At 45.2% G+C, this 12,084-nt stretch overlaps 1 protein-coding gene across 1 annotated transcript; it reads right to left on the bottom strand.

Moving 5' to 3' along the window:
• Positions 1-314: 314 nt before the first annotated feature.
• On the bottom strand, positions 315-1,097 carry SFT2D3 (SFT2 domain containing 3). Its single transcript, XM_027854738.1, has one exon. The coding sequence runs from the start codon at positions 1,043-1,045 to the stop codon at positions 359-361; it is 687 nt and encodes a 228-aa protein (XP_027710539.1). The 5' UTR covers positions 1,046-1,097; the 3' UTR covers positions 315-358.
• Between the last annotated feature and the right edge of the window lie 10,987 nt (positions 1,098-12,084).

The raw sequence follows: 12,084 nt of genomic DNA, 5'->3' as shown, positions 1-12,084 counted from the left end.
GTAGAATAATACTCCCACCCAAACTAAACGAAAATAGAAACTGGCTAGTTGGATAAAAGCCCAAATGGAAGTCTTGGTCGTTTTCACCGAACTTAGTTTAGTACAATGAAAAGATAATCCATCCCCAAAAGCGATTCCGCAGGTGAAGTCAAAGGTCACCGGGAGAATATTCGTGGTTAATTCACACCGGAGGTGCCCAGGTCGAGCAGCGCTGCTGCGCGCCCCATTCCCGGGCGTCGGGCGCCGCGCGCCGCCGGCCCGGACGGGGCGGCCCTGGCCTTCCAAGCTCCTCGGCGCTCGGGGCCGCCGTCCTGTCCCCGCCGCAGTCTCGGGGTGCGCGCTCAGCAGGCCGGGCGGCTCACACGGGCAGGGTCCGGGCCAGGCCGCCGCACAGGCCCCCGAGCGCGTAGCGCAAGGCCGGGCCACTGCCCCAGGGCAGCAGGCCCAGCAGCGCTGCCAGCAGCGCGGCCACCTGCGAGGCGGCGCCGAGCGCCGTGAGCGCCGTGCTGCGCAGCCCCAGCGCCGCGTAGAGCGTGCCGCCCACCGCCGCCAGGTAGAGCAGCGCGCCCCGCGACGGCCGCTCCTCGCAGCGCAGCAGCCGCAGGCAGGCGGGGCCCCCGCGCAATAACGCGGCGGCCGCCAGCGCGAACACGGAGCCCAGCGACCAGAGCAGGGCGAACTTGCGGGCGCGGAGCAGCAGCATCGGCGCGTAGAGCGCGGCCAGCCCGAAGCAGAGCGCCGCCAACACCAGGCACACCCCGCTCGCTGACAGGCGCTGCCAGCGCGACAGGCTCGGCAGGCACGGCGGCCCTGGGCCCCGGTCGGGGTCCTCAGGCGGCAGCGCCGGCCCCCGCAGCCAGGCCCAGCCGAGGCCGCCCCGGCCCGGGAAGGGGTTCACTCGGCCCAGCCAGACTCCCACCGAGGACGTCCTCCCGGCCTCCGCCGCCTCCTTTCCCTCCGCGGGCAGCAGGGGGACGGTATCCGCCGAGCCGGCGCCTTTTGACTGGGCCAAGTATTCCTGCAGCTGCCGGTTGAGGTCCGCCATGGTAGAGGGGGCGGGAGTCGCCTGGAGTGCATCCGGGTCACCCGTAGTCGCCCACGCGAAGCCACCTAGTGAGTTTCGCCAGGGGGCGGGTACGTGCAAGGCAGGAAGGGCGGGGCCGGCAGCCGGGAGGCCGGAGAATGCTGGCATCCCTCCCCCTCCCTGTGATCTTTGGTCTAGCCACGCCCTGCTCTGCAAGGATGCTAGGGGATGTGATGTGATACATAAGGTCTGACGTGGGCACAAACTTTACACAAAATTGAGATGAGACCTGAGAGTTTGATTAGGGGTTGAGGGACCTACACGTCTTTAAAATGAATATTAATATGAAAAAGGTACAGTACTTTTGAAGGGCTTCCTCTTAGGAGTCCTGCCCTATGGTTTGATTAGGGTCTAGTGACACCCAGAAGATAAAGAGCTTTAGAAGGACAGACCAAAAATAATAGAAGGTACCTGTAATTCCAGAGAAGAATTCCATATTGAACTGGAAGTAAGTTTTACAGAAATTAAGTTTAAACCAATATGTAACCGCACACATATAGTAAGCAAAATATAGTAAAGTAAGCTCAAAATATATATGCTCTGATTATTGAAAGTTTTCAGATTTGCTTTCTGTCTCTCCACCCACCTCTTTGAGAAAGCAAGAAAAGCAAAACTCTCTTACAAACATGTCGAGTCAAGCAATACAAATATTCTCTATTTGCTGTGTCAAAAAAATATATATAGAATTCCACAGTCTGAGTGCCACCTTTCAGGAGTTGGGTAACAGGTTTCTTCTTGAGTCCTGTGGAATTGTGGTTGTTCTTTGAGTCATATTTTAAAAAGTAGAAAAGAACCAAATATGGTACTCTTCACAGCTGTAGTTGGGCGAATTCTCAACCAAACAAGTGATAGAAATATGAAAGAGAAAACAGAAAATTTCACATGCATGAAATTGAAAAACTTTTGCTCGAATAAAATCATTACAACTAGAATGAGAAGTGCTCATTAGGCAAAAAAATTTTCATCATATGTCTGATACTGGTTTAATATCCCAGAGCTATAGAGAACTAAAACCAATATACGTAATACTAAATGCAGTTCTTTAATAGATAATCAAAGATTGTGAATGGTCTCAAAAGAAGAATTACATACCATTAACAGTTATAATAAGGGAAATGCAAATCAAAACATTTGGCCTTATTTCACACCCAAGAAATTGGCAAAGATGACAAAACCAATTGGAATGGTTAATGCAGGAGGAGTGGTAAACATTAAAAATACTAATAATACACTGTTTCTGGAGCTTTGAATTGGTCCACACACTCTGTAAGTATGGAAAGAAAGTGACTGAAATGTCCATACCCTTTGACCTAGATATTCCCTGCTAAACATATTTCCCCAAGAGAGGTCAATGATTAAAAGGGCCCATAAACACCCAGATATTTATAGCAGCACTTTTTCTTTTTAGTGGGAAAGAATTGGAAACAAAGTAGATGCCTCTCTATTGGGAAACAACTAAATAAGTTCTGTTACATGAATGGAATACCACTGTACTGTAAGGAATGATGACTATTAAGAGTACAGAGAGGCATGGGAAAGCTCATATGAATTGATACAAAATAAAGTAAACAACCGGGAAAGCAATGTATATGATGAGTACAATAATATAAATAGAAAGAGCAGCAACAAAAGAAAAGGAGTGTTTTGAAATTATAATGACCAAGCTAAGTCTTCAAAAAAACAGATATGAGAATGAACTTTCCTCCCTACTTTGAAGAGACAGGGAACTGTGTGTGTGGAACACTGCGAATATTGGACAACTTGGCTATTTGTTGATTTTTTTAACTTAATTTTTTTTGGGGGGGGGAGGCAATTGGGGTTAAGTGACTTATCCAGGGTCACACAGCTTTAATGTAATTTTTTAAAAATTAAGATAGCTCTTTGGGGGTAGGGAGCATGGAGAGATATATTGAAAAATGAAAGTGATTTTTAAAATGTGAGCAATCCATTTTAAAAATGCAAAAAAAGAGTTCCTAATTGTTAGGGGGAAATAGCCCATATTTATCTAATTTTATCTTGAAGTCCACTAGCCATCCTGCTCAGTTTATTTCCAGCTCTGTCTCTCTATTATGCTCCAGCTCCCAACCAGTTGCCTTTCCTGGTTATCTTCCCTCCCTCCCTTCCTTCCCCCCCACCTTATGTCTCTCCTCCCCTATTAGAATGTGAGCTCCTAGAGAGCAAGGACTTTTTTTTTAAACCTCCCACATAGCCTGGCACAAAGCAAGCATTTAATAAATGCTCTATCATCTGTCCACCATAGAATTTCCAAGTAAGTTCCTCAGAAGCTTCACTGTCCAACCCATACGTTGAACAAAAATCACATACTTTTACAAGTTATTATCCAGCCTTTATTTGAATACTTCCAGGGAGGGATGAATTTACTACCTCAAGAGGCAGTCTATTCCACTTTTTAATATCCCTGGTTATTAGGAAGTTTTTCCTTACATTAACTGTCTTCAGCTTTCACCCAGTATTGACTAGTTTTGCCCTCTGAACAATTGTAAACCCTTTCCCACATAACAAATGTTATACTTCAAATGCTTAGGAACAGCTATGTCACCCAAGTTTTTTGTTTCTAGAGGTTAAGTGTCCTGAATTCCTTCAATCCAATATTGAGGCCCTTAATTTTTTTTTTTGCTTAGGCAGTCGGGGTTAAGTGATTTGCCCAGGGTCACACAAAACTAGTGTCAAGTGTCTGAGGCCAGATTTGTACTTAGGTCCTCCTGACTCCAAGGCCAGAGTTCTATCCAGTGAGCCACCTAGCTGCCCCAAGGCTCTTAATTTTTTGACTCAGCATAGTATAATGTAATGGTAAGAGTGCTGGATTTTCAGTCAAGACCTGGATTGAAATCCCATTTCTCCCATTTAATTCCTGCATGACCTTGGACAAATTGCTTCACCCCTCTAAGCCTTAGTTCCCTTATCTGTGAAATGATTGGACAAGATTTGCTTTGGGCTAGATGACCTTTAATTTCCTTTCTGGCTTTGAATTTATCTTTTTGTGACCTGACCATCCTGGTTTTCCTTTTAATGTCTTAGAACTTATTCAGGACTTTGCTAAAATGTGATAACCAAGAACTTAGCACAATATACCATATTGTGTTCTCAATACAGTAGAGTACTGTAAGGTTGTAATCTTCCTATCATATATTTACTCCTCTACTGAAAATCATACTCCGGTGCCTCCTTTTGGTATAGAGTGTCAAAGACTGTGCCAGGAGTTTGAGCACATACTCGGACAGCTCCTAATAATTTGGAGACTCTTAGTTGGGCAATGCCAAGTGTGGAAAAAGCTCTTCACAAAGGGTTGGCCAACAGTTAATGATGTTTCTCCACACCCTGCTAGCTAAGGTATGAGGAAGCTGCAGTGTGTATCCATTTAGGGAGTAGCCACATGGACACAATTATGGATCTTTTGAAGAACTGCTATATACTTCAAGTCACTTCAGTTTAACACATTAAGTACCTACTGTGTGCAAGGTTCTGTGGGGGCTGGAAATACAAAGACAAAAATTAAATAGTACCCAGCCTTAAGGAGCTTCTATTCTACTGTGGGTGGAGGTGGAGGTTACAGCATTTGGAGATCAGGAAAGGCCTTATGTAGTAGACTGAACCATGCTTTGAAGGAGGTAAGGAATTCTAAGAGGTAGAAGTGAGGAAGGAGTTCATTCCAGTCACAGGGAACCATCTGTATAAAGTTTCTGAAGTGAAAGATGGGTTATTGTATTCAGGGAGCAACAGCTAGTGCACCAGTGTGAAGGGGAGCAGTAAATCTGGAAAGACAGGTGGGAGTCGTGTTGTGGAAGGCTTTCAGTGCCAGGCTGAGGAGTTAGTATTTTGTCCTGGAGGCAGTAGGGAGCTGCTGGGGCTTTTCGAGGAGACCGACATGTCAGAGCTGTGCTTTAGGAGTGTCAAGTTGGCAACAGTGTGGAGGATGGGTTGGAAGGGAAAGGGACTTCAGTCGGGGAGGACTTTTTGGAGGCTATTGAAATTTTTCAGGCAAGAGGTGATCAGAGCCCGAAATAGGGCAGTGGCCACGTGGGTGAAAAGAACGGCGTGGATACAAGAGATGTTACGAGGTAGAGTTGAAAAGGATTGATGGGACCAAGGTGGAGAAGGAAGAGTCAGGATGGTTCTGAGGTTAGAAACCTGGTTGACTGAAAAGGTATCGGTACCCTTAGCAGAAATAGGAGAATTTGGCACAGTGGTGAATTTTGGGGGAAATATAATCAATGTCATTTTAGATATATTGAATTGGAGATAGTAATAGCTAAACACAGAAGAGAAATGTTCATCTTTGTCAGGTAGTTGCTTAGTCATTTCTGACTCTGTGACCTGGTGAACCACAGCATGCTAGTGCTGACCATGGGGTTTTCTTGGCAAAGATGCTGAAGCGGTCTGCCATTTTCTTCTCCAGTGGATTAAGTCAAACAGAAGTTAAGTGACTTTCCCAGGGTCACACAGCTCCTAAGTATCTGAAGCTGGATTTGAACTCAGGTCTTCCTGACTCCAGGCCCAGCACTGTATCTACTGAGCCACCTAGCGTGATCCATACCTTCTGAGTTCCAGTTTTGTATTTCTAATTGCTAGGTATATATATCTTCACCTGGATGTTCTATCTGCATGTTAAACTCAACCTGCACAAAAACTGAATTAATCAACTTCCCTTCAAAACTGCCTTTGTAATTACCTTTTCTAGTTCTATTAGTGACACCAACATTTTCCCAGTTATCACAGGCTTAAAACCTAAGACTTTTACTCTTCCCTCTTTTTCATTTCACCTTTCATACCATTTATCATGTCCTATCTATTCTGTCTCTGCAATCTCGCTGCCATCTGTTCCTTCCTCTGTACTTCATTGAAAGCATTCTAATTCACACACTCATTTCTTCTCTCATCGAGTGTAATAGTCTCCTAATTGATTCAAGTCTATCCCCTTCCCATCACTGAATTATAGGCACTCCTATGGAATGGCCCAGGGATTATCTGTGCTTGGCCCTGTGTTGGTGAACGTTTTGATCAGTGACTAGATAAAGGCACAGAGAACACACTCATCATATTTGCAGATAACGCAAAGTGAGGAGGGCTGGATAATACTTTGAATTATAGAATCAGGATCTAAAAATATCTTGACAGGATAGAACATTGGGCCAAATCTAATAACACAAAATTTAAATAGGCTAAGTGCAAAGTTTTTCACTTGTATTAAAAAATAATAGTTTCCCACCTCCAAGATGGAGAAGGTATAGCTTGACAGCAGTTTATCTGAAACAGAGCTAAATGTTTTAAAGGACTGAAAGATCAATGTAAATCAGTAGTGCGATATGGCAGTCCACAAAGCTAATATGATATTAGGTGCATCACAGGAGACATCCGGTCTAGGATGAGGAAAGTGGTAATCTGCTTAGCCCTTTGTCTTGGTCCAGCCACACCAGGAGTATTATTTTCGGTGCAGAGCACCACGTTTTAGGAAGACATTGATAAGCTGTAAAGCATCAGGAGGAGGATGACCAGCATGGTGAAGGTCCTTGAAATCATGCCACGTGAGAGTCAGTTGAAAGAACCGGGGATGTTTATCATGGAGAGAAGACAGGATAGAGTAGGGGAGGAGGGAGCAGGTGACAATAGCCATCTGTATTTAAGTGACTGTTGCATGGAAAAGGAATCAAACTTGTTCTACTTGGCTATGGAGAGCAGGAGTAGGAACAATGGGTGGAAATTGAAGAGAAACAGATTGAGGTTTGATATAAAGGAAAACTTCCTAACAACTGGAGCTATCCAAAAGAGGAAGGAGCTACCTCAGGAAGGAGTGGGGTCCTCTTTAAAAAACAAAACTATTTTGATGCTAACAGACACCAACTAAAATGAGTTCTCTCATAGAGACGGAATAGGAAAAAAGAGACTTGTATATTGTGTACAGTTGCTTAGATTCCCTCTTGCTAGATGTTCTCCAGTAAAGGCCTGAAGACCATGTATGTGTGTGGTAGAGCTGAGCCAGGAGGGCTTTGAGGTTCCTTCTAACTCTGAGGTTTTGTGATTGTACCTGCTGGATGCAATGAGGGTGGGTGGGTGGGGAGGAAGCCTGTGGCCTTGAGGCTCCCCTCCCCTGGACTGGCCAGTGAGGCCCCAAGTCCTTAGAAAATGGGTGATACCCTTTGCCTGCTGAATATTCATGTGGAGGTTCAGTGAGCCTGCTTCCAGAGGTGGGTGAGGGAGGGGCACTTTCAGAGTACCCTGCTTTCAGAGCCTGTGTGGGTATTCCTTGTTTCCCATTGTCTTATGATGCGGGGGGGAAAAATAACCTTTTAATTAGCTAATGAGCCGGATCTGAGTGTGGGTACAAAAGTTTGGAACAAAGTAACCATCCTCAAGTCAACCAGTCTCAAGCAAGGCCTTTGTAAGCCTTTGGGTGGAGGCGGAGGTGGCAGGGGCATTGGCTGCCCTATCTCCTCACCAGGCCACCCCGGATCCATTAACAAATGCTGCCTCTGTGTTCTCTGTCATGACTGTGTTTCATTCTTAACTGGTCTTTGCTGAACGCGTATTAGAGGCCCGTGCTTTCAGAGGTTGAGCTGTTAGTGGTCCCTTTGGCAACTGGAGCTGGTAGCAGCAGGAGCCAAGCTCAGTGGGTAGACAACTCTAAAAAGGGACCTCAGCCCAGCAGCAAATGGACCTTGCAGCCTAGCATCCTAGTGTCTCACGAGCAAGGGAGCTGGTGTCTCTAGGCTGAGCCACACCCCCAAGTGAACTTGGAATGCTTGGTAGCAACCTCCTTTTTAAGTTTGAGCACACTCTCCAAGGTGGTAGAGGAGAGTGTGCTCCCAGTTTGGGATGTTAACTCTACCTTTAGTTATTGCTATTCCTTCTTTGTATATATATACCTTTGTAAAGACTAATTGATGATAATTGATTAAGTGATTTTGGGGAGATATTAACTGGCAGTTGTTTATATAGGAAACTCATTAGATGGGGGATTGTGTATTATAGGTAACCTCCTTTTCAATAACCTTTTAGAACATTTTTTGCACTGGAATGTACCACCTGCCCCATGATGGAAGCAAGGAGAGAGACAAAGGAGTGGGGAGGGAAAGCAGGGAGAATTCTGTAGGGACCAAACTGACCGTTTGTATCTGTGTGTGTGTGTGTGTGTGTGTGTGACAGGCAAGATTGTTTGGGGATGGATAAGCTAAGATAGGAGATAAAACAGACTCAACCATGGAAAAAGAAAGACCAAGTCCTCAGGGAAGAGAAGACTCCACAGAGATCTACTGGGCTGGGCAGTCGGATTGGAGAGGAGTGTCCCACAGAGGAGCTGGCTGGAAGGGTGGCATCACCCCACCTTGGATGAATATTTGCATCCACAGAGTCGGAGGAAGTAGGAGATAGCTTTCATAGAGGCTGATGAGTCTACACATCAAGGGTTGGAAGGAGAGCCGCAGAGGAAGCTTCTACTTAGTAGTCACTGGGGTGGAGTGGAGTGCTTTATGTCTAGTGGCGCACACTGCTCAGAAGGTGGAGGGAATGGGTTGTTCCTCAGACAAGATGAGATGCTTAGGAGGACAGAGTGTTTTTGTTGTTGTTGTTCAGTTGTTACAGTCATGTTGTACTATTTGGGGTTTTCTTGGTCAAGATGCTGGAGTGGTTTACCATTTCCTTCTCCACCTCATTTTACAGTTGAGAAAACTGAGGCAAACAGGGTTCAGCGGCTTGCCCAAGAACATACAGCCAGTAAGTGTCTGAGGACAGATTTGAACTCAGGTCCTTCTGACTCCAGGATCACTAGATTGCACCTAGATACTTGGGAAAGGCCATTCCTTCTTGCTGTAGAAATGGGAGGACATGACAGTGGATGTGATGGGGACCTGAACCTGGACAGTGGAGTGGAAAGCCTTGTGGTTCTAGAAAACCCTCAGGGAAAACCCAGACTCTGATGTTCTGGGTCTTCACAGCCTCAGCCATGACACTGATAGCATCCCCACTACTTTTCCAGGTCCGTGAAGGTACCACTTGGCGATGGGTACACATCCCAGGTAGGTTGAGGGAGCCCCGGTGATTGCAGAGGGCAGGGCACAAAGTGAGGAGCCTCAGCCTTCAGCCGCGTACCATGTAGGCACTTGTGCTGTAGCAGCAGCAGCAATCCGGATCTTCATGTTCTCCAGCCTTTGTGCAGTCTGCACAGTACTTGGCATTGGTGCTGTAGCCCCGGAGCATGGGCACCCAGCAGCAAGAGCAGCATCATTGTCAGCGGCCTGGCTTGCACAGCTCCATGCTGGCTGCCTGGTGGGAGGGGGCTGGCAGTCCGGGGGTGGTGGCTGTGGCAGTGTCCGTGTCTCTGTCTCTGGGTGCCAGGGAGTCTTCAGGGTGAACATGAGGGGCTGGAGGAAGTTGTCTCCTGGAAGGGAGATCTAACCAGCTGAACACTGCGGCCACTCAGGGTTGAGAAGGTGAGCCCAGAGCCTATGTGCTACATGCATGAAGTATATGTTCCCAAAGTTGGCACTGAAGGCTCTCCACAATCTGGATCCAGCCTACCAGCTTTATACTCGAATTACTTACCTTCGTGCCTTGTAAATCTCATTCAAGGTGGTCTGTTTTTTGTTTCACTTTCTCATTCTACATGCCTTTGCTTACACCATCCCTCATACCTGAAATGGACACTCCTCTCCCTCTTCTCAGTTTGTTGAAGTCTCTCCTTTGCCTTCTGTGGGAAGCCTGCCCTTCCTTGTCCCCCAGCCTGTAGGTCAAAGTGATTTTTCCCTCCTCAAATACCTCAGCACTCTATCCCTTGCATTCATGTCACCCTCTGCTGCATCATGGTTATTTATGTACCTGTCCCCTTCCTATTAGATTGTACACTCCTTAGAGCAGAGTCTGTCTTTGTATTCCCCAGATTTGTCACAGTCCCTTACACGTAAAAAATGTTTCATAAAAGCTTGTTTAATTGAGTTGAATCTATTTGTCAAATGAAAAGGGGTAGCGAGGGCCAACTCTGCTTTGGAGTAAAAGGTCATTTACAAAACACTGTGAAGGAGGCTGGAAGATTATCACCTGGAAAAAAAAGGGAAGAGCAACTGGGGAGAAAACACACCTAGAGAAAAACATGGGGTGAAGAAGGGAGGGGATTCAGCTACGGGAGATCATCCTGAGGATAGACAGTGTGACGTAGTTAATAGTAAGTAGGCCTCACCTCAACAAAGAGCTGTGTTCAAGCCTTCCTTCTAGCATGTGCTGGTTCTGTGGCCCCGATCAAGTCATTGAAACAAAAACTAGAAGGAAAACAACAAAAAGGCAAAATGGAACACATCTGTTAGTTTTCATAATGATCCATTCTTTTAAAAAATTTATTGCTATCTTTTGGGTTTTGTTGTTGTTGTTGTCATTTAGTTGTTTCAATTGTGTCTTGACTCTTCATGACTCCTTTGGGGTTTTCTTGGCAAAGAAACTGGAATGATTTTCCATTTCCTTCTCTAGCTCATTTTACAGATGAAGAACTGAGACAAACAGGGTTAAGTGACTTGCTCAGGGTCACTCAGCTAGTAAGTGTTTGAGGTCACATTTGAACTCAAGAAGAGGAATCTTTCTGACTGCAGGCCCATCACGCTATCCACTGCGCCACCTAGTGGGTCCATAAGGAGTTGTGTTTGCCTCTATCCAAAAAGTCATTCCTTATAACAAAAAATGAAAAAGGAGAGGAAAAAAGAAGTTTGGCAAAACTAATCAACACATCAGCAGAGTTTGATGACATATGTAATGTTCCATACCCATAGTCCCTCACCTCTGCAAAGAAGAGAAAGACTGGCATTTTCTTTTTTTTTCCTTTTCTTTCCTTTCATTTCCTTTTCAAATAATAAATATTTATTTTCTTTCCCAGACCCTTTCATTCTAAAAGAAAATGAAAATCTTTTTTTAAAACAAAAATGAAAAATTAATTCCCACAATTTCTATGTCCCAAAATGTACCGATGTCTCATTATGCATCTTGAACCCATCACCTCCCTGTAACGATGTGGGTAGCGTAGATCATTCATCCCCGGAATCGTGTCTGGTAATTGCACTGTTCATAGATTTTAAATCTTTCAAAATTGTTTATCTTTATTCTGAAAGACTTAGAAACTCTGAGCAGTGTTTTATGACCAACCACAATTGTGGAGGCCCAGTGGGGGAACATACTACCCACATCCTGATAGAGGTAAAAGGCTCAGAGACTAGACTGACACACACAGAGACATCTCTATTTATATCTATATATCTACCTTCTCTGCCTTCACCTCTTTCTGCCACAGACCTACGTGTCTGTGTGTGTCTCTATATACAGATATAGATATATAGACGTGTCTATATATATCTATCTATAAACATAGATTTATAGACAGACATATATGTATATATATCGCATATGTGTTCTGTTGGATGGTTGCTGTCCTTCGTTCTTGAAGAGGACCAAAATGACATCACCATGCTAGAGTCAAGTTACAGTGTGTCTGACTGTGGCTGATCAGACCAATACAAGCTTGGAATGCTCTACCACAGGGCTGGCACAAATAGTCCATATGAACATTTGGGGTGGATTCTCTAAATTTGCACATCTCATGTTTCTCTTGAGCCACTTCAATTCTGCTTTGCTCATAGAGCACAGCATCTTCTCAGATGAGGGCACGCCATGCTGGGCAGTCCTGTGCCAATGTCTCCCATGTTACACAATGAATTCCAAAGTTCTTCAGAGAGACCTTGAGAGTGTCTTTGTATCGCTTTTTTTTTGTCTTACCACTGTGTGAGTGCTTGCCCTGTGTGAGTTCCCCATAAAATAGGGTTAGAGTTGGTTAACCAGAAAAGTCCATCATCATATGTCAATTTCACGATGACATGTTGCCAGGTTCTGGATAATGGAAAATGCTCTCCCTTTGCCAGTCGCCAGTGGAGTGAAACAAGGCTGTGTGCTTGCTCCTATGCTTTTTAACATGATGCTGTCAGACATACATTGTCAAATGCCTTGAATGAGGA

This window comes from Vombatus ursinus, unplaced genomic scaffold (assembly GCF_900497805.2).
Source record: "Vombatus ursinus unplaced genomic scaffold, bare-nosed wombat genome assembly UNPS02010548.1, whole genome shotgun sequence".
Taxonomy (NCBI): domain Eukaryota; kingdom Metazoa; phylum Chordata; class Mammalia; order Diprotodontia; family Vombatidae; genus Vombatus; species Vombatus ursinus.
The sequence above is the reverse complement of the archived record's forward strand: the minus strand, read 5'-3'. Positions and strand labels throughout refer to the sequence as shown.